Genomic DNA, 26,930 nt, shown 5'->3' with positions numbered 1-26,930 from the left:
CACTTTATGCGGATGACCTCTTAATGTTTCTGGCAGATACAGGCGAGGCTCTGCAAGGAGCAAAGTCTCTGTTGCGAGCCCTAAGCGCGGTGGCGGGGTTAAAAGTCAACTGGACGAAGTCGTGCCTCTTCCCGACGCGGGGAGGCAGAACTTGCCCTCAGAACACTGATGGGGTGACCTGGGAGGGGAGACGTCTTCCCTACTTGGGCACGGTGATCTACCGCGAGCAGGAAGATATCCTTGAAGGGAATGTGGGGAAGGCAATCAGGGGAACCAGAGCTGACTTTGATTTCTGGAGCACCCTACCCTTGTCAGTAGCGGGACATGTGGCACTACTCAAAATGGTGACCCTTCCGAGGTTACTATACTTCTTTAGGGCCCTCCCGATCTGGATCCCGGCTGGCTATTTTAAGAGGCTTAGGGCGATGATCAGTTCTTTTCTGTGGGGTACGGGCAGGGGCAGAGTGGCGCTCTGAGTGCTCATGAGGCCCCGAGCGGAGGGGGGACTAGCGGTCCTAGACTATGAGCCATATTACATAGCAGCCCAACTCCAATGGCTCACACAGTGGGTAGCAAGGGCCACCAGGGGGGAGGAAGACTCAGGTGAACTGACAGGTCCCTTGTTGGTGTTATCTCGCATAGTTTTGCGCCTCCCGATCGGAGACCTGCACCTTACTCGGCAATTTGCCACAGCCCGAAAATGCTGGAATAGGTATTTGCGAAGAGGTGCTATAGCGACCCCTTACACCCCTGATATCCTACTGAAGATGTGCAGGGCTCTACCGCATGGAGGAACCTGGCAGAGGTTGGAGACCTGGGAACAACAGGGTTTATCGACAATAGGTGACCTCTATGAGGACGGTGCCCTAATACCGTTTGATGTCCTCCGGGAGCGTTTTGAACTACCAGGGGGTGACTTTTTATTACATGCTGCGCTCACGATGGCGGTTCAAAAACACTGGAAAGTGGGCCTGACGGAACTACCTACCTCTATGATTTGCCAATATGTCGTGGTTGCTGCGGGCACCATCAAGGCGGTAACATGTTTATACAGGCGCATGACCCAAGAAGCCCTAACCCCATTGACGGCTCTAAAGACGAAGTGGGAAACTGATATAGGGAAGGACATACCAGACACGACATGGAATGGGATAGTGGAGAGGGCCTGGAAAAGCACGCGAAATGCCCGGTTCCAGTTGGTGCATTTTCACATCCTACACAGGGCATACCTAACACCAGTCTGTTTACATAAATACTTCCCAACCCAGTCAGCGTCCTGCCCAAGATGCGCAATGGATGACGCTGATTTCAAACATATGTTGTGGGCTTGCCCGTCTCTTGACTTTTTTTGGCAGAGGGTGACGGCAGTGCTGAGGGATGTCACCGAGAGGGACCTACAGCCCTCCATGGCACTTATATCCTCCATTGGTTTCCCCACACTTCAAAGAACAAAATCACCAGTAAATGTATAGACCTGGGTTTCCTCCTAGCTAAGAGAACCATAACCTCCCAGTGGAAAGTGAGAAAGGGTCCCAGTTTAGATAAATGGAAAATTTACTTTAGTAAGTGGGCTAACTGCATAGGGGCTGTCTGGCTACAAATTGCACACAGAACGGGTAGTGAACAGGCGCTAGAGGGCGAGAGCCTGGGGAAGACTGGTCATGGAACTTACACTCTATGCGGATGAGGATGGTGAGGCCCCAGCAAATAGCCCCGAGGCACGCCCACTATAATATATCAAGGTGCTCTCAGGAACCTCACCTTGTCCGGATGGCAAGCTGCTGCCCCTTCCTGTAAAGTGAGACGTTTCCTACCACATTGTATCCATTGGTCCGATTGCTAGGTACGCTCAGTGTTATAGGCCCATTTGCATTCCAACGAAGACACACTACGACACGCCTAGGGGGGGGTGGTGTGTATTGAGGGAGGATGAAGAGGGGGGAATGGTTGGGGAGGTTTGAGGCTGGTTGGGGGTGGGGGGAGGGGGGTTATTATTCAGGGGCTTTGTTCCAGCATCCACCCCTGGATTGCACTGACACTGCTGCAAGGAACTGTATGCAAATGAGAAAATGCTCTTCTGATGGAAAATTTGCTTAACTAAGTGCCTACCTTGTGGAATGCAGACGCTTATGACTGATATGTCACTTACTTATATGATGACTTATTGTGTTTTAACCCAATAAAATTTGTTTTGAAAAAAAAATCAATTTAAAATGCATTAAGTGTTCAGCCAACAATCTCCAGTCTTTGGCGATAGAAGCTAAGCAAATACTTGTGAACACCTTTGGGACAGAGGGAGAGCCAATTGTTAATTGGACTATGTTCTCGTAAAGTCTAGCGGCCCGGTTAGCAATGGATTTAAGAGAGGCCCGTAGACAACTGAAGGCGGCCAGACGTGTATATCGAAGGAACACCTGGAACTTACTCGGGGCCAAACTTCTATTCAACATAAGGGCCAGCAATTCTGTGAGCACCATCCCGGCCTCATGGGGATCGATTCTCGCTCCGATCTTCAAAGGCGGCGATAAAAAAATATCCAGGGAACTACTGCTTGATCGCCTTAATTGACAACAAAGCAAAGTACTTCGCAGGTATATTGCTGGACTCCCTACGATCATGGGCTGAGTCAAACTCAATTATTCCAACAAACCAGACTGGATTCACAAATAACACTGGAACAACAGTTGATCGCGTTACACTCTCCCTCTTGATCGACCAGGCCGAATCCCTACAAAATTGCCTTTGACAGAGTCAATAGAAGGAAGCTGGGGTAGAAACTTTCCTTGCTGAATATTCCAAACAGCCTACTTAGGGCTTTGCAGCTTTTGCACCGACACATGGGTCAGGATTAAGATTGGGGACGGTTCAGGACTGTCACGACCCATAGCAACAACGCAAGGCCTCAAGCAAGGCTGTGTCCTTGCTCCTACGCTTTTTAATCTATTACCATCAGCCTTCTCTGCAGTTCTTGACTTAGTTAATTCGCATCCACCCAAATTGGGTAGCCTTCGTTTATCCAACCTACTCTACGCCGACGATCTGGTTCTTCTTAGCCATACAAAGATTGCCCTACAGCGTCTCCTGGATGCGACCGCCATACATGCCAACAGGAATGGGCTACAGTTAAACAAAAAGAAAACCAAAATACTTGCAGCCACACATCTGGGACAAAAAATCCGGTATGGTTCTTACATCAGGAAAGAATTGAAGCAACCAGATGTCATAAGTACCTAGGCGTCCTCTTTAACAACAAAAGCAGGTAATTGAATTAGCTGGCAAAACTAAAAAAGAAAGGTAGTGCGCTGTCTTTTGCACTTAAATCCATCTACAAAAGACTAAACAGTCCAACATTCACTCCTATCCTTCAGGTGGCCCAGGCAAAGGTCATTGCAAGCCTAACATATTGGTGCGAGGTTCAAAAACGAAGGAACAACGGGCAATTAGACAAAATAGTCGCTAAAATTTACAGAACGATCTTCCAGCTTCCTCCTTGCATGTCACCAGCGCAAATCAGACTGGAATTCGGCATCCGCAGACAGGCACTGGCCCGCATGGCGGCCTTCCTAAGAAGCTGCCACAAGCTTAGGGCGTCCAAGGAAGGCAGCCTGGCCCACTACTTATGGATTCAGTTGAACACAAGTTGATGGTCGGCGGGGCATTATTACTTGTCCCACGGCCTCAGTTCTCTAGGCTTGAGCAACCTTTGGGATTTACAAATAAGCCAACATGAATTCAAGAGTTTAGCAAAAATCAGTGGGAACCGACTTTCCTCATTAGAAGACAGGGCCAGCCTCTCCGTACGGAACAATGGTTGGATGACTCAACGCACTTATCCACAGATGAAGCCCCAGAGCTACCTAACAATCACTTTTAGCAAATGTACTAAGCTCCAGGTCTTAAGCCTGAACTGTCACCTCCCAAAATGGAAAAGAGACTGTGCTCAGGATACGAGTTGGCTCTTCGGCCAACACAGGGAAGACATAATACACGTGATATGCTTGTGTCCCAATATCCTAGAAGACAGAAGAGCCCTGTTATGAGGGGGTTGGATTGCAAAGGATATAAGATCTTGCAGAGGAGCGGTCATGGCTTGCCTTGACCCCTTGAACACTACCCTTAACTATGCCTTGGTCAGATTAATGGATCGCTTCATTAAGAAGGCACAGGGTCAAGACTGATTTGCACATAGCTGGGTATGAACTAAGGTGGCAAAGTGAGCTAAAGAATGATGATGGATATAACCCAGATCTGTGACTGGGGGTAAGTGTCTGAAACGTTTCAGTGCTCCGTCCATCATCTCCTTGTATTTGCTTCCTTAGTATTTCACACCATTTGTCAGTTCTGATTGTGACTCCAAACTGCTGGTGTGGAAAATCGCGAACGTAACTGTGACGCCTATATAGGCACCCTGCACGTAATTTCTGGAGTGAACGACGCAGAGGTGGAGAAGAACAATGCCACCTACTGGCACTTGGGTAGTGTTAAAAAAAAGTCCATATCTAGTCTGGCGCCCAGGAAATATTCTACAGTAAGGAATCTACAGCTAGATATTGTCTACTAGATAAGGCGTTACCAAAGGTAAGTAACTTTTGTTCTTCAAGACAGTTATGAACTCATGACAGAACACTTGGCTCCCCCATTGACCGCCACATACAGTTTTCCCTAACAGTGGGGTGAGTGGCCTTCTGGGCTGTAGAGGGTCTGGTGCCTCTGGCATAGTGAAGACAGTGTCTTATTCTTCTTTTCTAATGTACATCAAGCGTTCTAACCCACTGATCACCTTCTTTTTTTCCTGGCAGCGGGCACAAGGGAATTGATGGGGTGCATAGGAATTTGTAGAGGGATCTCTAAGCACTCCCTAGTTCTGCTCCACCTATATTGCCGAGATGATCTACCACAGAGCGCCTAGTGCTCGAGGCCATGGTGGCTCTTAGACAAGAAATTAGCAGCATCCCTGAGACAAAATAGGAGGGTATTATTGTATTCAATGAAAGCTCAGTGAAATCATCAGTCTAAAGTCAGTTAACACGGTGGTAAGAGGCAGGGTCATTACTGGCAGTTATCCCTGCACTCAAAAACATTGAGACCAATATCCTAGTGAAAGTTTGTGTAGGCATAATGGCTAAGGTAATAAGGACTCTAATTCACAGAGATCCGAATGGCTGTAGTCCCGGTCATGGTATTAGACATTGCTTCAAGCTTAGCTAGAGATCAGGAGCACAACGGCCCACTCGCGTTAGTTCTCCATGACTTTCAAGGCATTCAACTTGGGCAACTGGGGATTCCTATTTCAAATCATGACTGAAATTAACTTTAGTCCTTGGTTTTTGGCCTGTGTCAGGAATCTCTGGGACAGAGTGAGGGCTAATGGACCAATGCCTGACCCCTTTCTCATCCAGTAGGGCACCTGAGAGGGACTGTCCTCTTTCACATTTACTGTTGGCGTTGGACATCGAGCAGGAGACTCACTGGTGCAAGGTTCACAGTGAAGGAATCTGACAGAAGACTGCATCCCTCTAGGTGGACAATGTCCTATTCGTGCGACTGAATGAATTGCAAAATTGCAAAATGCCTTAAAACAAACAGCTCAGCTTCTGGTGTCACTGCAGATTGGAAAAATCAAAATTGGTCCCAATCAGAGGGGAAGTGGGCTGTCTGGTATAGCCCTCCCAGCTATGAGTTCACAGAGATAAATTCAAATACTTACGTATATATATTATCCTGTCCCCACATTTATGCTGGAATGCTAACATACCCACTTTGTTGGAAAAAACGACCAAGACCTGAAAAGGTGGTTGCTCTCCCAGTGTCCATCCTAAGCAGTGTACTCCCTCGGTTATTATACACCCTACAGCATTTCCTATTGAAGGAGCAGACTCAGTTTTTACACAGAATTCGTGCCTCATTCTGAAACTTCCTGTCGGCAGACAAGCAATCAGGGTATTACTTGTCAAATGCACCTTAACGACATTAGGAAGGTGGCCTGGGCGCCACAGTCATTTAGTTTTATTATATGGAAGCACAACTAATTGTGAGTAACAATTGCCTATTTGGGAACAGGGATTGCCTAACTCATCAATTAGACCCATCCTTGTTCATGGAGAAGGGGACTAGCCAACTTTCACTACAGCTCCAAAATCCAGGCATCACTGCCTGAGGTCACAAAAACATTATGGGCATGACACAGCATATTGGGTGGTACCAAAATCCCAAGCAAAAACCTCGAGTCTGGCTTTCTTGCTCAATCAAATGCCTAGATAATAACCTTGGAGAAGGTTAAAGATGAATTCTCATTTCATAAGTCTAATTATTTTACATTCCAGCTGAGACATATGCTAGAGGCCCATTTGAAGACTCCTGGTGGATTTATCGAAGTTCAACCCGCTAGTGGCCAGACTGAAGTTTGAGCCCACGGGCAGCTGAGGTATATTGAATTTACCGCTCCCTCATAGTGAACGCCGAGTCAAGTGGCAGGATGATTTGGGAGCTTTGGATGATGATGAATGGAGAGAAGCCAGAATGGCCTTAGGAATTCAGCTCCTCTTCAACTGATTCTGTCCAGTTGCTTCCATAGGCTCTATTACACTCTTGCCATGCTCTGGGGAGTGGGCATTAGACATGGATCTACATGTACTCACTTTTTAAAAGCAGTAGGCACATTCTTTCATATAACTGGGAATGCCTGGTTATTCAAAATGACTGGCCCCTTATTGAGTGCTCACTGGCAGCAGTAACCCCCGGACCTTCCACCCAAAATGGCTCTCCTAGGCTTGCTCGAGGAGTAGCGAGGTTCTAGAAGAAGCCTATCTTGCCTGTGTCTGAGCTGTGTGATAGCCCAGAGTGCAATAGCCCTCAGTTGGAGGTCTTGAGAGGCACCATCTCTTCAGGAGTGGCGACCGTAACTAGATTGCTGCTCTCTTTCGGATAAGGAGGTTTATAGGGACGTTGCCCCAGATAATATGACAAATATGGGGAGCATGGTGGAAAACTCCCAAATGCTAGACGCTTGATTTATATACACTAGTTTTTTGCTGTGCATGCCAGGCACCTCACCCACCCCTCTCCTCCTTCTCCGACCAAATGCATCCTTGACTCCCAAAGTAAGCTACTTGTTAGGTTAGACACACTCTAGACAGTGTAAAGCATATATCTGACTTAGATAAGACTGTTAATACCCAGATACATTGTGAAAATATACTCTCAATCATACCTCTATGGGTAGCCTACACCCTTCGTATACGGACCTAAGGTGATCACCCTGTAACCATCTGTCAGTGAGGAAATTTGTGATTATTCTACCCGGATATTGTTGAATAGCAAATGAAGTTTATGGAAATCGAAATGTGATCCAATTCCTTAAATACAATTAAGATACCTTTCTTTGAAGATGGTTCTACTATTTGCGCTAACTTCTGCTGGAAGGGTGAACACAACTTAATCCTTTAGGATTAAAGAGCCATGTATGCTGTTCCATAACAAAGTTGTTCTGAGAACAAACTCTCACTTTATTCTAAAAGTGCCATCGGATTTTCATCTAAATGAAACCGTTGAACTAAAAACTTTTTCAAAATCCAAGTAACGTAGCAGGGAGCTCTTTGTGTGCTTGATGTAAGGTGTCTCAAATTTACAATATAAAGACCAAATATTTTGGAAAATCAGATCAACTGTTAATGGCTTACGGTCCATCCTGAAAAGTACAATCCCTCTCAAAACAAAAAATAGTGCATTGTGTCTGCAGCCCTTGAATTTTGTATCAACAAAGGAAGCCAGCCTATCCAGAGAGTCGTTATAGTACAGTCTACTAGAGTTGTGTCCACAGCCATTGTCTTGTTCACTGGAGTGCCCTTAGCACAGCAGCGACTTGGAAAAATAGACAAAAATGTACGCAGTACACCTGTCTGAAATTGAAGAAAGGAAAAGATGTAGCGGTGAGGCAAGCTGTTTTGCCTGATCTTTTCTAAGATGAACCATTTTTCTTTATTATCCACCATCCACAACAAAATGTATATGTATTGACTCATTCGTAGTACAGTCAAGCGTGTGAACCTATGAAAGATCCAATGCTGGAGCAGAAAAAAAGTTTGGTGTAACTGTAGTTTCCCTGTGTTGGTACCTTTTGTAGATTCACATATAACACACCTGGCTCACTTGTCAAAAACCTTCTTTCTTCCCCACTTATGCTATGAAATCCAAGATATGGTGGTCTCTGAGGATAGTGGGTTTCCCTGTGCTCTCATCTGATTGGCTGACGTTTGCGTCTTTTGAATAGGTTACTGATCAGTTGAGGGCTTATAAAGCACAGAAAATCACCCTTGAGAGGCTCAAGGAGCTGGAGGAGTTGCTTAATGTAAGGAGAAGGCACTCCAAAAATGGGGGGGAAAACAAGCAGAAAGCAATGAAACAATGGGAAAGCAAGGAGAAGACACTCATAAACGGGGGGAAAGCAAGGCGAAAGCATTGAAAATTGAGAGAAAAGCAAGGAAAAGCTCTAAAAAAAGGCGAAAAAACATGGGGAAAGCAGTGAAAACGAGGAGAAAGAAGAAGGCACTCCAAAAACAGGGGAAAAAACATGGAGAGCGCAGCGCAAATTAGAGAAAAGCAACGGCGAAAAAACAAGGAGAAAGCAATGAAAATGAAGGGAAAGCAAGTACAAGGCACTCAAAAAGACAGGGGAAAAGCAAGGAGAAAGCAGTGAAAACGGAGGAAAAGCAAGGAGAAGGCACTCTAAAAGCGGGGAAAAAGCAAGAACACAGGAGTGATGCAGCAGCACAGGGAGATCAGGGCAGGATGTACTCCTGTTTAAAGTCTTCCTGGCTATGTTTAGCATTGGTATTCACTTCTTTAACTACGGTGATACTCCCAGCTCAATGACTGGGATGATTCAAGCTTTTGATTTTATGGAAGATACCAATACTGGAGAACTAGAGTTACAGGCAAGTATTTTTTTTCTTCTAATGCAAAAAGAACAGTTCTTTATTGTAATTGTGTCACGAGTGCAATTTATTTTTTAAAACAATCGCAAAATGACAGATATCCTAATTGATGAGGGGAGCCAGAAAAATTAATCCATTAAAAAATTAGATAATGACAAAAATATTATATACTATAATTGCAATATGTATATTGCCATAAAACTATGCATTTTAACTGTTATGCTCACAAACAACAAAAAGTTTCAACGTTTGGATTGCAACCCCCATTCTCAAGTATATCAGCTGATCTTCATACTCGTCATCACTATACTATTTAAGTTTTGGTCGCTTTTTAATGTTGCACTCATTTTTCTGTTTAACTCTTTTTTTTTAGGCTTGAAGCGCTTGCAGTAATTCGTAAACAAGCTGTATTGAAATTACCAACAGGTGAGTAACACTGATGCTTTTATCTTAATAGCCATTAATACTGTGAAATCTGGAAAATTTCCAAGTAAATGTAAAAGTCATCCCCTTTTCCTTTTCTTGCACTTTATGTTCCAATAATGTTACAGAATGAATTCTATTTTAGCAAAAGGTTGACAGTGGAAAAAAAAGTCTGCGTTCACCTGCATATCAGAAAGCAAAGGCTAACTGGCTAACCATGAATGTTGATTGCTGGGAATTGCTGCTTCGGTCTTGATGGGTTTCGTTTCTGCCTCTCTGGCAGGGCACCTGTGGCTCTTTGGCCCAGGCCCGCACTGTTGTTATATCTATGTATTTTAATAATCAAAAAGTGGACATGACTTATTTCTTCGTGATGTAGGTATCCTGGCAACATCATTAGGTGAAGCCAAACACTATGTTTTGCCTTTACTCAGCGTTCTGGTGTTCATAATCAAAAGATGCTCCGTAGAAGAGAAATGAACGATAAATCTGACTTGCCTGCTCCTAGGGCATGTTTGCTCTTTTTTTGCAACTGTTCCTGGCCAGCTGTGTCCCCCCCCCCCCTCCTTTGCCATTTACTGAACTATTTTTTGCAGCCTACCTGTTCTTGTTAAACTCAACAAGAAAAAAGCGTCAGTAAGGGATATTTAGGAGCCGCACCACCTAGCTTTACATACATTCGTAAGTATGTTCAAATTAGTGTTGCCCACCTCATCAGTCCACTGCCCAGGGACCCTACCGTTATTGAACAATACAAAAAGCACAGAGAGGCAACAAAACAATTTTTTTGTGCATAAATGCACACCACATCAATCAGATCCAGATTCTTCCTTGATTTCACAGTGTTGATTCTTTAATCGTTTCTTTTCGTCACACAGAATGTAAAGTGATGTTTCAAAACAGCCATGCGTTTTGCCCCGCAAGGGGCTTCCTCAGGGCAAATTCCACAACGCTCAAACTCATTGAGTGGTTCACTTGTCGTCCCAAATGTAGAGATGTGTCAATACTTAAAAAATGCGAAGCATCAATCCATACCGTGATGATATCTGCACTAGAACGCTTCCAACAATTATCCTATTGATTGGATTTGCATACGTTGTATTCTTGGATCGTGACGTTAGCGGCTCAAACTGTCAACAAGTGTATCCAAAAACTCCAATATTCTTATTGGGTCAATACGATGGGTGATTCCCGAGAGGCATAATTCACCGGCCTCGCTGTGTCAGCGTTCCCTCACGTCGACCAGTTCCAAAGACGCCAATTGCCCCAGTAAGAATATTGGAGTATTCGTCCTCTTACAGTTCCTCCTCAGAATGATGGCCTCGTGCATTTCCCGTAGCTCCCCACGCTTAGCTCCATATGCGCCGGCTTCACTAGTGCATGTTAGGCCAGTGGTCTCAAGCGGAGGGCCAGTGGGAAGATCTAGTGTTGATAGGGGCCAGCACCCATTGCTGCACTGATGGAAGAGCAGCAATCTGTTGTGGGGTAGGTCCTTGGCACACCCAGTTCTGAAGCCGACCATTGTCACAAACGCATCTCTAGCTGGCTGGGGAGCATGTCTTAATGACATGACAGTCCAGGGCCTGTGGCCGCCTCATCTGCGAGGTATCTACATCAACCACTTGTAACTTTTAGCCATTCATTTAGCCCTCAAAGCCATTTTAAAACAGATTTGGGTCATGGTAGGTCTGGTGCACACAAACAACATGACTGCAATATGCATCCTACAAAAGCAAGGAGACCCACACTCCCCTCAGCTGTCAGCCCTAGCACGGAGAATCTAGTGCTGGGCGATCATCACCAGGTATATCTCCTAGCAGTGTATCTTCTGGGAGTGGACAACAACTTTGCAAATCTACCTAGCAGGACCCAGCTATAAGTACACACATGGGAACTCCACCCACAAGTCCTACTCCCTTACTTTCAGAGATGCAGCACCCCAAACATAGAGCTATACACTACATAACCAAAATGACCAAAGTTAGCTGCCAGGTTCCTACACCCCCAATCAATAGCAATGCTATGTAGGTCAGTTGGTCAGAGATCTTTGCATACACTTTTTCTCCTATTCCACTTCACTAGTACATGGACAAGAAGCTGAAACAAACTTCCCTCACTCTTATCCTGGTGGCTCAAAACTCAGCCAGACAACCTTGGTTCTCAACCTTTCACGAGAAGCTCCTCACCATGCCAAACATTTTCAAACAAAACCACGGACACGTCAGACACCCAGGCACTGAGCAGCTCAAACTGAGTTCTTATATGATTGGTTGTATAAGCATTGAAGGTGGCTATTGGTGGGTACATCTTTTTGAAAGAAGATGGTAGTGTCTTAATTTCTAGCATCACTGTATTACTGTAGGCCCCAAGAGAAGCAGAAGATGCTCATTTTGCTCTGATTAAGTGGGAATGAGACTAAGCTATAATGGTTTGTAATCTCTTCTATCACATTTATACACCCAGGAGCGCGTTGCAATGGTTACATCAAATTAGCATCTTGGATATCTTTGTTATTAATTGACCATATATATATACTGTGCTCTAAGGGAACAACATTAGTGCAGTCTACTAGTTGTCTAGAAATATCCTGTTATCAATTTAGGGCTCTTCCCTTCATTTTTATCTCCCTGCAGTGAGCCAGCTGTTTATCTTTATATTATGTGTGTTAAGCGTGCAAGGGTTTTGTAGGGTTGCTGGGTTTATTTGGTTGAGGTATGACATACTTTATTTATTTTTATTTTATTTTGAAAGTTTTATATAGCGCGAACAAGATCTTTGCAGATAACAGAGCGCTTTACAAAGGCAAGTGGAAGGGTAGGGAAACGAGGGAGCATAGTAGGAAGGTAGGTCATCAAGTTAATGTAAATAGTAAAAATATTACAGATAGTACAAATATGAGGTAGCATGGCATAGTGGGAAGGTAGGTCATCAAAACAATGAAAATAGTACAAATATAGCAAATAATACAGATATGAGGGAGCATAAACCTGAACAATTAGGCTAATACAAGTAAAACACATGTGCATAGGAATCGGACCGGTAATACTGATCGACGCAGAGTAAATCAACGTAGTTGTTCAAGTGTATTTAGCCATGAGGATATTTTTGACTTCTTTCTTAAAAAGAAGAGTGGAGGAGATGAGTCTGGTGAGTTCCAGATCCTGGGCGCCATTCCTGAGAAGGAGTGTTTGTAGGTTTTTTCCTTCCGGAATCTTCGAGGCTTCAGCAGAAGATTGTTTGTACTTCTGGTGGTTCTGGACCCGCCGGAAATTTCAACTTATGCGTGAGGTAGCCGGGTGATTTCAGGTGTATAGCCTTGTGCGTCATGCAGGCAATTTTCAGCTGTATTCTGGCTTCAAGAGGCAGCCAGTTCAAGGATTTAAAGTCAGGGGAGATATGCGAATGTTTTTTAGATCCAGTGATGAGTCTTGCTGCCGCGTTTAGTGAAGCTCTGAGGGGAGCAGTTGTAGTTAGGGGGAGGCCGCAGAGGGCCACGCTGCCGTAGTCTATGCGAGGGATGACTAGTGCTTGTACTGCAGTTTGGAAGTCTTTGGCTGGGAGGAAGGGTTTAAGTTTCCTCAAGGTATTTATTTGGAAGTTCGCCCCCTTAGTTGCCTTGCTGATATGCTGCTGCATGTTGAGGTTGGTGTCAAGTGTTATGCCTAAAGATTTTGCTGAATCCACGATGGTCGGTTGGACATGCTGTTAGGTGCTTAGGCCATGTTTGTGTGAAAGATATTTTCGTGGGAGGTGAGATCAGGAGGAACTCAGTTTTCATAGCATTGAGTTTGAGGTGGTTATCGGCCAGCCAAGATTGGGTGCTTCTGATCGTTGAGTTCAGACGCAAGATGTCTTTGGGGGATTGTAGCTTGAGATATAGTTCAGTGTCATCGGCGTACATGTGAAAGTGTACATTGGATGCTTGTAGCAGGGTGGTGAGAGGTTCAATAACTAAGTTGAATAAAGTAGGGGATAGGCATGAACCTTGGGGGACACCTAACGAAACAGGTACTGGAGAGGACATCAAGTTTTTGCTCTTGAATTTTTGAGACCGGTTGTGTAGAAAGGAAGTGAACCACTGAAGAACCGTCCCAGAGAAGCCCATTCTTGTATTTAAGAGTTCGAGTAATTTCTCATGTTTCACCGTGTCGAATGCTGAAGAGAGGTCAAGAAGGATGAGGAGGCAGGTATCATTTTGATCTAAAATTTGGAGGGCGTCGTCAATTATGTGAGTCATAGCGGTTTCAGAACTGTGCCCTGCTCGGAAGCCTGATTTGATGAGTGTTGAGGAGATCAAACTGTTCTATGTGCTTTGTCAGTTGTAGTTGGACGCATTTTTCTAACAGTTTGGCGAGAGTGGGATTGTTGGTAATCGGACGGTAGTTGTTTAGATCAGTGGGGTCGGCTGTTGGTTTCTTCAGTAAAGGTGTAACTTGTCCAACTTTGAGGGAGTCCGGGATGGTTCCTTGTTGAAGTGAGCTATTGATAATTTTAGTCCAGAGTGGGGGGAGCAAAGGGGTGAAGTCTTTTACGGCGTTAGCAGGAAGAGGGTCAGTGAGGTGATTGGATGGTTTCAGGGTGCTGAGTATTCTGTCAATTTCTTCTTCAGAGTAGGTGTCAAAGGATGACCATGTCGCATTGTTTTTTAGTTCAATGGGTGTTATGCAGTGGGGTTTTGTGTAAAGGCTTGCGTCAATGAGGAGATCGCTCCTTATATTGTCAGTTTTTTTGTTAAAGAAAGCAGAGAAATCTTCACAGGAAGGAGCAATGCCCCTAATGTCAGCAGCTGGGGGTTGTTCCTTAGATTGTGATCGGATTAGCTCGAACAGTTTACTTGGACGGTTTTTTGCTTGGTCGAGCTGGAGTCTGAAGAACTCTGATTTTGAGCGTTTTATTTTCCTGAAGTATGCGTTTCTCTTTTTCCTCAGAGTTTTTAGGTGCAGTGTCGAGGGAACAGATCTCCAGGTGCGCTCTGCCATTCGCATAGCCCGTCTGTCTTCATTGAGACTCCCGTTGTACCAGGGGTTGGATATCTTGGTGGATACTCTTTTCAGTTGCATTGGAGCAGCCTCATTGATTATTGAGGCCATGGTGTTGAGATAGTGGTCAGTTAGGTATTGAACGTCAGTAACGTCGGTAGGGGGGAGTAGGAGATTGCAGCTGTTAGGGGGTAGAGAGTTTGGATTGAGTTTCCTCAGGTCTCTTTTCCAAACTTTGGGCATGGAGTATTGGACCGGGATACGTTTAACTTTTTCCTTGATGAAGAATGTGACAATATGGTGGTCAGACCAGTCACAAGGTTGGATTGAGTCAAGTTGAATAGTGCCTTCTTTGGAGATGACAAGGTCGAGGATAGAGCCTTTGTCATGTGTCGGGCTGTTGCAGATTTGTGTGAGGTCAGAAGCGTTAAGGAAATTTTTGAGGCTATTAACCACTGCGTCACTGCAGTCATTCCAGTGAAGATTGTAGTCGCCAAGGTAGATTTGTGTGTTTTGCCGTCCTGAGTTGATTGACATTGTGTCCATGAGTTGTTGGGAGAAGATGAGGTTGTCCCAGGAGGGTGGTATATGATGTGTAGTATGCTTTTTTCTTTTCAAATTGAGTGAAGATTTTAGTGAGGGTTGTCAGTAGTGGGCCTTAGGTGTTCATAAGACCTTGCACAGATAAGACTGTGTACCCAATATTTTTCCAGGTCCTGTGTAGGGGACTCGTTAGTGACTCGCTGTGTTAGAGTCAGTTTATCCTCGATTGTGAAGTTGCCTTTTGTATTGTTTGTCCAAGAAAGGATGTGGTAATTTATGATTTGGAGTTTTGACATATAGAACTTACAACTTTTGTGTTGGTTGACTTTCTCACTAGCTGGGTACAGCCCTGATTTTCCATGTCAACTACTGTGAGTCTCTGAAAGAGAGTATTATGTGAACCAGGAGTAGAGACAACTTGGAGATACCAAGAAGGTGTAGGTTAAGATCAAGATATTCCAACAAATTGGTAGATGCATACTTTTCTGACGATTGGTAAATTATAGTCAAGAACATAGGAAATGATGCATTAGGCTTGGAAAACATTTTATCAAGAGGTACTTAAATTAATGCCCTTGTATTTCCCTGCAGGCCATTGTGTTGTGGTGAATGAAGGCTTCAAATAAGGTCTCTTTGTTACAGGGTGAAAACTTGAAATATGGTGCCCAGGTAACAGAACGTCATTTAGTGACCCCAGCCTTCTAGGGCATATATCAGCATAATAGAATATGCACCCCTGAATGGGTTATACACCAAATAACCATCTTCACTATCTTTGTTATTGATAGACCATGTTTGGTACATTCTCAGAGTAATATGTAGTATAGTAAAGTATGGGTTACTGGTGCCCTTTACTGCGCTTGTTATGAATATGCTTTGTGGGGCCACTGCCACCTATTATAAGACCCATTTATGCCTGCACCCTGGGGTGGACTGTCATTGTTTACTAGGCCCACTGCTTGTATGCCTTTGTGCAAATTGTTAATAGACCCATTTATGTGTGCACTGTGTTACTATTGATGCCTTTTTCAAAAGCCATTTATGTACCACTGTCTAACCTTACCATTTCCATTGATGTTTAGGGCCACTGATGTCCTTCTACTATACCCACTAAAGGACGTTTGGTAGAGAAGTCACTGATGCACTTTACAAGGCCCCTTCATGCATGCACTCTGCTGGGCCACTGATGCCCTTATCCTGGCTTAGTGATGCATTGTGTGTGAGACCACGTTGATGCATGCAGCTTGTAGCTACAGGCTTTAAGGAAAATATGTTTGTTTCTGATGGGTATTCCTAACTGCAGATTACTCCTTAGAATTGTCCCCAGGCTCCAGACCGCATCTGGAGAATTAGCTGGCATTGTGAGGCTACGTGCAGACTCCGTTCCGCCTCAAAAATGCCAGAGCACAGCCACTTATAAGCACCACACCTGTACTCTAACATCAAAGCCTTTCTTTCCGCACCTTCTGACACAGATCCGGAGCTCAGCTTCTGACATTGTCAGTCTTACAACCAACCCAAATCTTTACCTCACTATGCTAGGGAATGATATCCCCACTGAAATCTAAAGGATTTAAGCTGTGCCACAACTGCAAGGAGCAGATGTACCACATGGACCTGCAGAAGATGTGCTTTTGGTGTCTGTGCTCTAAATGCTCCTTAATGCATCCTAAAATAATATGAGCTTTGCAGATGAAATTAGACCTCTGCAAACATAAGAAATAGTTGCTGTCTTCTAGCATATCCCACTCTAAGACATAGTCACAGAGATGTTCTTCTGACTGCTCCATTATCCACTCAAAGTCCTTCTGTGAGTTCCAATGCAAACATTAGAAAGCAAAGCAACACTCAGCCCTATCCCGCCACGCACTTCATAGGGATGTTGCAGAGGCAGCAAGATGAAGACCCACTACATTAATATGTCCGGCCACAAAACCAGCTCCAAAGGCAAAGGTAAGAGTGGCTCTCCCAAAGAGCTGCCTCCGCCACAAAACCATGACTTACCTCTCCTCTCCTTCCCCCATACCACCTAACACCTGTCGGGGGCCATCTCCAGAGGTTCTTTCCCGCTTGGCAGAACATCACCTGTGGAATATTATCTGACATGGTTATTGTCTGGAGTTCACTTTCACACCACACAACATTCCACCAAGCAAACACTAGTTCTCCCCACAACACCAAGAGCTACTCAAGGAAGAGGTACAATCGCTCCTTCTCAAAGGGGTCATAGAACCTTTCCCCCCATCAACAGCAGGGCACGGATTATACTCTGTGTACTTCCTAATCTCAAAAGGACAGTTCCCTCAGACCAAGTATTGACCTCAGGTCCATAAACAAATACATTCCTTACAAGCACTTCACATTGTTACTCTTCAGAATGTCATCCTGCCACTACAACAAGGCAACTTCATGCTCTCCACCTACAGGATGCCTATTTCCACATTCCAATCTGGCACATCACAGGTACCGCATGTTTGTAGTCAGCAGAAAACATTACCACTTCAAGGTCTCCCCTTTGAAGTCACCACTTGACCCAGGTTGTTCACCAAGTGGCTTACGGTGGTAGACGCTCACTTTCCACAGGTGTCCAGGTCTGCCCCTATCTGGACGACTGGCTCATCAAGATTGCCACCTGTCAGAAATGCTGCGAATACACACAGGTCACCATCAACATACATCAAGTACTAGGTTTCATTATCAACGCCACAGAATCCCACCTCCAACCTCTCTAGATCCAACCCTACCTGCGGGGTAATCCTCTGCTCGGAGGTTAGCATTGCCTATCTAAATGCTTCCAAGATGCAATCTTTACAGATACTCAATCTTCTTTTTCAACTAGACCGATAAGTCACGGTCAGGATAGTCATGCGCCTCCTCTGCATTATAGCCTCCTGTATTGCCTTAGTACCTCATGCCAGTTTACATAGGCATCTGTTGCAGGGAGTGCTTCGCTCACCAGTGGTCTCAAGTGGATGGTCATTGGGATGATCTTGTGCTTATTGGCAGTCGGAATTGTCGCTCGCTGCAGTGGTGGAACAGCAACCACCTGTTGCAGGGGTAGCCTTTTCTCGACCCAGTTCCGCAGAGGACCATTACAATGGACACCTCCCTTACGGGATGCGGTGCGCACTTACAGGACCAAACTGTCCAAGCAAAAATGAGAGGGGCCCATCACACCAAGGCAAAAGGGTACTACAGAACCAGTACCGTAAAAACTCCCCTTGGAGAAACTATCTCACACGCCATAATGTCTCAATCACTTACAGTACTCAACCAAATCGCTCCCATATGCACTTTAGATCCTCTTCCCCTCAACATGTATCACCAAGGTTAAAAGTTGCACAAAGCTTTACTGTCATAAATATGCGCCCACAATTACATCAACATGGAGCATATCAGAATTTTATAACCCAATACGGTTAAAACAATTGCACATCACCTAGATATAAAAAGCAATTCACTGCTTGAACCCCCCACAATATAGTGCAAAATTAAACCCACAAATAAAAAGATTAAAGATTTTTTTTTAAATGGGAGCACCCTACAAAACAGTACTCCTATATCTTTTGCGTACGCTGATCTGTTATGTAGATATCAAACATGAGTCCCGATGAAGTATTGTGGAAAGGCTAATGGCAACCCAGCCGCCAGGGTCTCCTTATCAATTACCTGGAACTACTAGCTGATCACCTTGCGTTGAAAGCTTTCCTTCCCCAGTTGATTGGCAGATTAGTCCTCATCAAGACTAACATGACAACCATGTATTTTCTTCAAAAACAAGGGAGCTCACAATCTCCCTAGCTCTCTCACCTAGCCCAGAGCATTTGTTTAAGGACTCTGACACAAGATACATAAGCTAGCTGAGTACCTTCCAGGAGTGGACAACACTTTTCCTCACCTCCTCAGAATGTGTCAACAAGATCATGAGTGGGAACTCTACCCCCAAGTCCTTCACCAGTACTTTCGCCAATGGGACTTCCCAGAGATAGACCTATTTGCCACAGCAGAAAACACCAAATTCCTAAGATTTGCCTTGAGGTTTCCAAACACACCGTTTGGCAATGCACTATGGATAAGTTGGTCAGGGATATTTGCATACCTTTTTCCTCCTCTCCCACTGCTCCTCTGTGGTTTGGAGGCTTCGGCAGACCTCTCTCACTCTCATTCTGGTGGCTCCAACCTGGGCTCGCCAAACTGGTTCACAACTCTGCTCGAAATCTCTAGGGCTTCGCACCAGATGCTCCCCAACAGGTCGGACCTTCCCCAACAGAACCCTGGAGAAATCATGCAGCCAGATCCAGGTCTCTCAATCTTGCAGATTGGCTCCTGAGGTTCTAGAGTTTATGTACCTAATTTTCCTCCAGAATGCATGAGCATTCTCAAGGAAACACGCAGGTCTACCACCTGTGCCTGTTATGCTGCCAAGTGGAAGAGATTTGTGTACTACTGTCACTCAAACCACATTGACCCTCTGGCAGCTAAAGTGCAGGATAGTGTCTGTTACTTGTATCTGAAAGAGACACGTTAGTGATAGATTCCTTACCTTTGAATATCCCCAGGCGTCAGACTGGATCCGGAAAGTTTTGCTAGCAGTACACCTGCGCGTCAGTAGGTGGCGTTGTGCTACTCGGGGTCCGTTGCTGTTGTCATATGCGCCGAGATGACGTCACAGAGACTACTTAGGCACTACCTGTGAGAAGTTGGCCTGGCATATGATGTCCACTATTCTAGTGGCCACCTTGCACCAGTCCAAACGACCCCTATTGATGGTAGGTTTTAGACAACCTTTATAGAAAGCTATCCTAGTGGTATCTGTGGAGAGCAGCCTTCAGGCTACTTCTTGAAGGAATGTAAAGCAGCTTGTTTTACCAGTCTATAATCTCTTGAATGATCAAATGAAAGTACACCACACAAGGTATATATATAAAATATATGTATTTATTCTAAACACAACCCCTTTAGTCTCTTTATGAGGCTAGAGGCCAAAGTATAATACTAGAACTTAAATCGTACACAGTAAACTGGCACAGTATACGTTTTGCCCTAGGGGCCTCACAAACCATATACTAAGAAAGTGGTATAAGAACCACGTGAGGGATAGAAGTGAGGCCAGGAACCACCCAAGGTAGGGACGCAGGAGACCCACGTGACGACAACCAGGAGCTGGATTTGAGCTGTCCCACAAACGATGTCGAGTGCTGCAGCGTCGGAATCCGGATTGGACCCAACAAGCCTTGGCAACAGCAACCCACGCAAGATGACAAGATTGGCTTCGGTGCAGACCAGCAAGGGCCAAAGGGACTCACCCTTTGGAGGGGAGTCAGAGCACGTCTGGTGCAACCAGGAAAGCTCAAGAAACAAAGGATTGTCCTTCGTGGGGACCCACTAGCCAACGGACTAGGGATCGCGAAGGAGCCTCGAGCTGGGGTGAAGAAAGCGGACTCACGGAACACTTGTGGAGTGTAGGCCTCTCCGCTTTGGTGCAAAAGGTGCTCAGGGCAAGAGCAACAAATAACCCAATGCACAACTTTGGGAAACTTCGGGAAGTAGGTGCACTTACAAACTTGCAGGATGTTCAGGAGTTCCGGTCCCACGTCTCTCATGATAGCTACAGGTCTCAGCTTTGCTGGGGACTCGTGTCCGCCTCGGAGATGTCTGGAAGTCCGTGTCCTGTGCCGCAGATTCTTCGGGATCCCGCGGGAGCCTCGAAAATGCAGACCGGCAAGATGCTCCTTTGGTGCCTGTTTGAACAGGGAGGTCACTCCTTGACCTCAAGGGAGATTTCTTCCGTCTTCCATTCGATATGGAATGTCGAAGGTCCAAGATTTCGTCTTCAGAGTTTCCTCCAGGGTAATCTAAAGTCCTAGGGACTGGGTTCCTATACTTATACTAAGTTTAGGGGTTGGACTAACTCTAGGGTTCCACCTGTGGGAGGACCTGGGGAGGGGGTAGTTACATCCATTCCCCTTTGCCCAGTTTCGCGCCAGAGCTGTGGCTGAGTGCCCAAGCAACCAGTTTAAACTGGAAAATGCATGGAGCACCTTGTGTGCCCCAGGCAGTGTCTGAAAAGCATTCACTGAATGCAACCCACCCTGCCCCAATACACTAAAGCCTGTCTGGGGAGGTGCTAGCACCTCCCTGGACAGGAAACCTATTGTCCAGGCCTCTCCTTCCGGAGTTTTGTCTAGCAGCAGGAGGTCAGAGTCGTGTCGGTGGCAGCAGCATCCATTTTGTGATGCTGAGGCTCTTTAAAACATTTACCCGGTGTACCAGTGTGTACATGTCTTCTCGCTCTAGAAGGGTGGAATTCTACCCCCGCCACCAGAACTGGTCGGGGTGAGGATAGGATTCCAAAGTGTTTGACACCAAACACGACATGTTTTGATAAAGCCAAACCAAAGTTAGCATTTACCGCGAGGTTTTAATGCACTTGCGTATATGGTATATCTATATCATAGAACAGCTATAAGGAAGGGATTCCGAAAGCTGCAGAGGGGCTCAGCTCATGCTAGGGCACCCTCTCACACAAAACCAAGCACTCTGCCTTCCGGATTGTCAAGGCCTGCCATAGGAGTGACTTATAGGTTAATATGTGTCTATATATATATATAAGTAGATATAGGTATACTATATCTAAGTAAGGGGTGCTTACACCACCTTACCCAGGCTGCAAGTGCAGACCTGTGGTGCCATTTTGGAAGGCTTCCCAGGGGTGGCATAATACATGCTTCAGCCCCTGGTAGGCCTCTGGGGTACCTATACCCTTGGTACCTAAGGTACCATATACTAGGGGCTCATAAGGTAACTCAGTAAGCAATCTGGTATGTACTTAAAGTACATGATATCAATTTAGAGAGAGAACAGCTAGGCTGTGGTCCTGATTAGCAGGGCCACAGCCAGAATAAAGTCGAAAAACCAGTGAAACACAGCAAAAAAGTGGAAGTAACCATAGGAAGCAGACCCTACTCTCCTACACCACCCATCGCGCTGACGTCAGTTCTTTCTTTTTCCGCGCCAGTAAGCGCAGATCCGGTTAGAGCACGTACCTCAGTCATTTTTTGACTATCTTTTTGAGACTTTTAGCTCGTGTTGGTTTTCTCTGGTGCGTGTAGGGATGCCAGGTTTTAAGTCCTGCGGGACCTGCCGTCGCAATATGTCGGTGGCTGACCCTCACGACGTCTGTCTCTACTGCCTGGTGCGTGACCATGACTCCCGGTCCTGTCTGGACTGTAGGGCTATGGCCCTGAAGGCCTTGAGGGAGCGTCACCGGAAGTTGCTTGAAGTTTGGCTTTCGTCCACGCGCCGTTCGAGGTCCAGGGGTCGTACCCGTGACTGCTCGCGGAGCCGTCCTCACCGCTCCTCGGGATCCAAGTTTTCACCCTCAGATTCGGGTAAGAGACGACACAAGAAGAAGCGTTTCCGCTCTCCGATGTCCCCCCATCGGTCCTCTAATGCGGACGAGGGGGACAGGGGCTCTGCCCCTGCGGCTCCTTCGGAGCCTGGGAGTCCCGCGGCCTACCCGGTTTACCCGGGTCTGTCTGCGACTCCCGCACAAATGCAAGAATTCCTTGCTGCCATGGACCGCCTGTTTAGGCCTCAGGCTCCCGCCAGTGCACCTTCGGGCCCCGCGGTACCGTGTCAGGCTCGTGCTGGTCCGTCGACTCCTCCAGCGGATTCAGCCCCGGTGCCGCCTGTTGCTCCGGCGCCGCAGGATCCTGCGCCGGTGGCTCCGGCCACGGCGTCAAGAGGTCCCATGCTGCCCGCTGTCCGAATTGGGACACGGTGCCGGCTCGGCCGGAGCCGTTCCCGGTGCCTTTTTACCCTCCCCGGTCCTTGCCCCGAGGCTGGGCCACCGGCACCAGTGGTAGAGGACGACTGGGAGGGGTTTGACGACACTTTTGCTTGTCAGTGGGATTTGGAGCAGAACTGGGTCAACGACTTGGAGGAGGCTGGCAGCCTTGATGTCTCCTCTAATACGGGGGTTGCCTCTCCCCCGCCCACTATAGAAGAAGGTGACTCGTATACGGTGGTGCTTCGTCGGGAAGCTGAGGTCCTTAACCTGGATCTCCCCATGGTGACCCTTGAGACTAATCTCCTCACTAAGGTGCTCCAGTCGGCGTCCACTCCATCGGAGCCTCTGCTGCCCTCTAACAATGCCATCACTGAAGTCTTGTTGGGCACTTGGTCGCGGACGGCCACAGGGGTTCCTGTGGATAAGAACGTCGCCAGGCGTCATCGTCCGGCGCCGGGTGACCCTGCCTTTCTGACCACCCATCCAACACCTGAGTGTCTAGTCATTCAAGCTACGATGTCCCAGAGTGCCTTTCCCACGGCTCCGCCGGATAAGGACTCTAAGAATTTGGAACAGTTTGGCAAGCGGTTGTTCTCTTCGGCCAGCTTGGGGCTGCGGTTGGTGAACACCGTGTGCCTTTTGGGCCGCTATTCCCACGCTATGTGGGATACCATTGCTGAGGTGTTGCCTCAGTGCCCGGAGGAGGTCCAGACTGTGCTTTCGCTGAGGGTTAGGACGCGGCTAGGTTCGCCATTTGTTGTGGCTTGGACACCGCGGACTCCCACGGTAGGGCAATTTCCACGACCGTGGCACTTTGTCGCCACCTCTGGTTGAGGGCCACCGGGTTCTCCCTGGACATCCAGAGCTCTTTCATGGACATGCCTTTTGACAGCACTCGCCGGTTTGGTGATAAGGCCGACACTGCACTGGAGTGTTTTAAGGACTCTCAAGCTATGGCCAAGTCCTTGGGCCTTTCCACCACGCCCCCAGTCACCTCTACCTTTCATGGCCATGGCAGAGGTGCCTCCGCCCGTTCGTTCAGCCATAAGGCTGCACAGAACCAAACTCAGCACTCCAATGGGCGTTGAGGCAACCTGGGTGGCTCCGGGGGCCAGTGTGAGGGTCAGTCCACCTCCGCTCCCACGACGTCAATCTCGAAACCTTCCTAGTCTGAGCTTCAGGTCGCACAGCCCGCCGCTAGGTGGCAGGGTTCGTCATCACCTTGTCCATTGGAGCTTTGTCACTTCCGATAAGTGGGTGCAGCAACTCGTCAGGAGGGGTAACTCCCTCCCCTTTGAGTCTACCCCCCATCTCCCCCCCCCCCCCCGGCCATGCCACCTCTCTGTTGGGACAAACCTCAACCTCCTCTTGGGGAACAGTAAAGATCTCTGGAGTGACTCCCATTGGCCGACCTCACTAGGCAAGCTCCCGACTCCAGCTACTCAGGTCAGAAATCTTGGGTTCATACTTGATGACAGCTTAACTATGGTGCAACAAGCTAATAAGGTGGCAGGCTTATGTTTTACTATCCTCAGATGGTTGCGCAAGATTGTCTGGATGCTACCATTGACCACCCAGAAGACCGTAGTCAATGCCTTAGTGACATCTCGGCTTGACTACGGTAACATCTTGTACCTGGGTGCAAACAAAGCTGTAATAAGACGTTTACAACTGGTACAAAATTCTGCGGTCAGACTGCTTTGCAGAATCCCGAGATATGCCAGGATCACTAAACATCTCAGGGACCTTCACTGGCTCAGGGTCGAGAATCGGATCCGCTTTAAGGCCCTGAGCTATTTGTTCAAAATCAAAGCCGGGACAGCTCCAAAGTATCTTCAAGATCTTGCCAAGCCTTACCTACCCAACCGCAATCTTCGCTCAGTCACATCAGCGAACTTTGCGGTACCAAGGTATAAACGGGCCAGAATGGGCGGAAGATCCTTTTCAGTTCTGGGTCCTACTCTGTGGAACACACTGCCCATAGCAATCCGCAAGGAAGAAAACTATAGGAGTTTTAGAAAAAGTGTGAAAACCTGGCTGTTTGATAAATAATCTGCCTTCAGATCTGTTTTCTCTCTAGTCGTGTCCTGTGTTCTCGCTGTTTCGGCGCCGGGAAACCCTTTGTGGGTAGCTGTGCGCCTTATAAATGCAGAAAATAAATAAATAAATTTGGACAACTGCTCATTATCTGTCTAAGAGACCACATACCTTATTAGTAAAGTTTAAAAAAAATACTTTGTCATAAGGATATTGAATTTTCATTTTGAAAAAGGCCAACCAAAATGGGCAACAAACAGAACATTTATGATGTTGATTGGGAGAAGCAAATGGAAGGTTGTCCCAATGGAACAAGTCTACAGACAAACGGCTTAGTCTATTGGATGTTTCCAATGGAGTTGCACTGGATCTGTGCCTCAAGTTATTTAGAGCCTCTCTACATGGCCTATGGTAGAGTGAACTGTTTTTTAAATGTAATTTTATTTATTGATAAATGCAGTTATTAAAAACCATTGTATACAAAGGACATTAAAACGACAGTGCAGTAACTCACAGAAATACTACACCTTGTGAAACTGCAAAATTTGCTGCTAGATCATACAATCAAGGCAATCAAATGTAAAGTTTTTACATAAAAGTTCGACAGGACGTTGTGAAACCACGAGCTGTAAGGGATTGGCGAGTTGGCAGTCCGATAGCCGAATTGGATTGGCTTTGATCTTCCCGTGAGTGGACTAAGGAGGTACTGCAGAATGAGCATTGAGTTTCTTTGCTGCGTGAGTCAGGAATGTAACAAAGCGAGCCGTTAGTCAGTAATCTGTGACTTGCAGGGACTCGATCACAGCTCTTTTAGACATTTGGATCCCTTTTTGTTAAAATAATTTGTTTCGCCTTCCGGCGGACTGGCGACATGCGGAGGTGGTAGACTTTTGCAAGCCTGGGCGGCCGCCGGATCGCCCTGAGTCGTATCGTCCGATTTCCTTACTAAACTTCAAAGCGAAAATTTTAGCAAAAGCCTTGGCAAAACGCCTTTGTCCCTATATATCAGACCTGGTCCATCCGGATCAGGCCGGATTTATGCCCCACAGGGCGACTCGACATAACATTCGCAGGGCACAGTTGGTGGTGGAGGCGGCGCGAGCGGCGGCCCTTTTACTGGCGGATATCGACAGGGCGTTTGATTCCCTGAGCTGGCCGTATCTTCGGGCGCTGCTTCTACGCCTCAATCTAGGCCCCCGTTTTCTGTCCTACATTCACTTACTATATGACGATTTGACAGCGGCGGTGCGAGTAGCGGGAGCGGTGTCCGGTTCCTTTATGATAGGCCGGGGTACACGACAGGGGTGCCCCCTCTCGCCCTACCTGTTTGCACTAGGGATGAAGCCACTGGCGGCCTGGGTGAGGATGGATGCACAGTTGCGTGGAGTGGAATGGGTGGGAGGTCCGACTGACAGAATCGCGCTTTATGCCGATGATGTTCTTTTCTTTCTTACGGACCTGGACAGATCCGGTCCCAGGGTCCTCGACATAATGCGCATCTTCTGCGACGTGTCTGGCCTCACACTAAACGTACAGAAGTCAAAACTGTGGGTCCTGGGAGACGGTAGTGCCTTGGGTCCTTGGGCTTCGGCCCTGCAGGAGGCGGTGGGAGGCCTTAAATATCTAGGTGTCTTTTTGACGGACGTGCCGGGAGTGTCGTGGTCCCGCAATGTTCTACCCGTGTGGGATAGAATACGATCGGACATGCAAGTATGGTCCAGGATGCCGCTGAATGTCTATGGACGCTCGGCCATCTTTAAGATGGTAGCCCTTCCCCGTCTCCTTTATCAGCTTCAAAATTATCCATACCCGGTATCGAGGCAGTGGTTTCGGCAGGTGGACTCGGCGTTGGGTCGGTTCTTGTGGACGGGGGGGGGGCAGTGAGGGTGGCGCTTCGCACATGCTTCCTCTCGACGTACTGTGGAGGTCTAGCGGCCTCGGACATCCAGTCTTACTATCAAGCGTCACACCTGCTGGTCCTCAATGAATGGTGGTATGGGGATCGCGGCGACCCGACTTACGCCCTGGAGAGATACCTGATGGACCCGCACACGCTCCATACGATTTTATACTCGGTGGTACTCCGCAAAAGGCTTCCGGCAGTCACGCAGACGGTCGTCCGGGTGTGGCGCGACGCGCTCCGCCGTATGGGATGGTGGAACAGGCTGACTGGGGAAACCCCGCTGTGGCACAGTGGGCGGCTGCCGGCTTTAGCTTCCCTGC

General features: G+C 46.9%; 1 protein-coding gene across 3 annotated transcripts in view; it reads left to right on the top strand.

Moving 5' to 3' along the window:
- LOC144817741 (uncharacterized) overlaps positions 1-26,930 on the top strand; it is a 344,338-nt gene that overhangs the window by 302,087 nt on the left and 15,321 nt on the right. For all 3 annotated transcript variants that reach the window (XM_078674520.1, XM_078674518.1, XM_078674519.1), the window contains exon 5: positions 9,307-9,359. In XM_078674520.1, coding sequence (XP_078530646.1) covers positions 9,307-9,359 — 53 coding nt within the window. The remainder of the gene's footprint in view (positions 1-9,306; positions 9,360-26,930) is intronic.

This window comes from Lissotriton helveticus, chromosome 2_1 (assembly GCF_964261635.1).
Source record: "Lissotriton helveticus chromosome 2_1, aLisHel1.1, whole genome shotgun sequence".
Taxonomy (NCBI): Eukaryota; Metazoa; Chordata; class Amphibia; order Caudata; family Salamandridae; genus Lissotriton; species Lissotriton helveticus.
The sequence above is the reverse complement of the archived record's forward strand: the minus strand, read 5'-3'. Positions and strand labels throughout refer to the sequence as shown.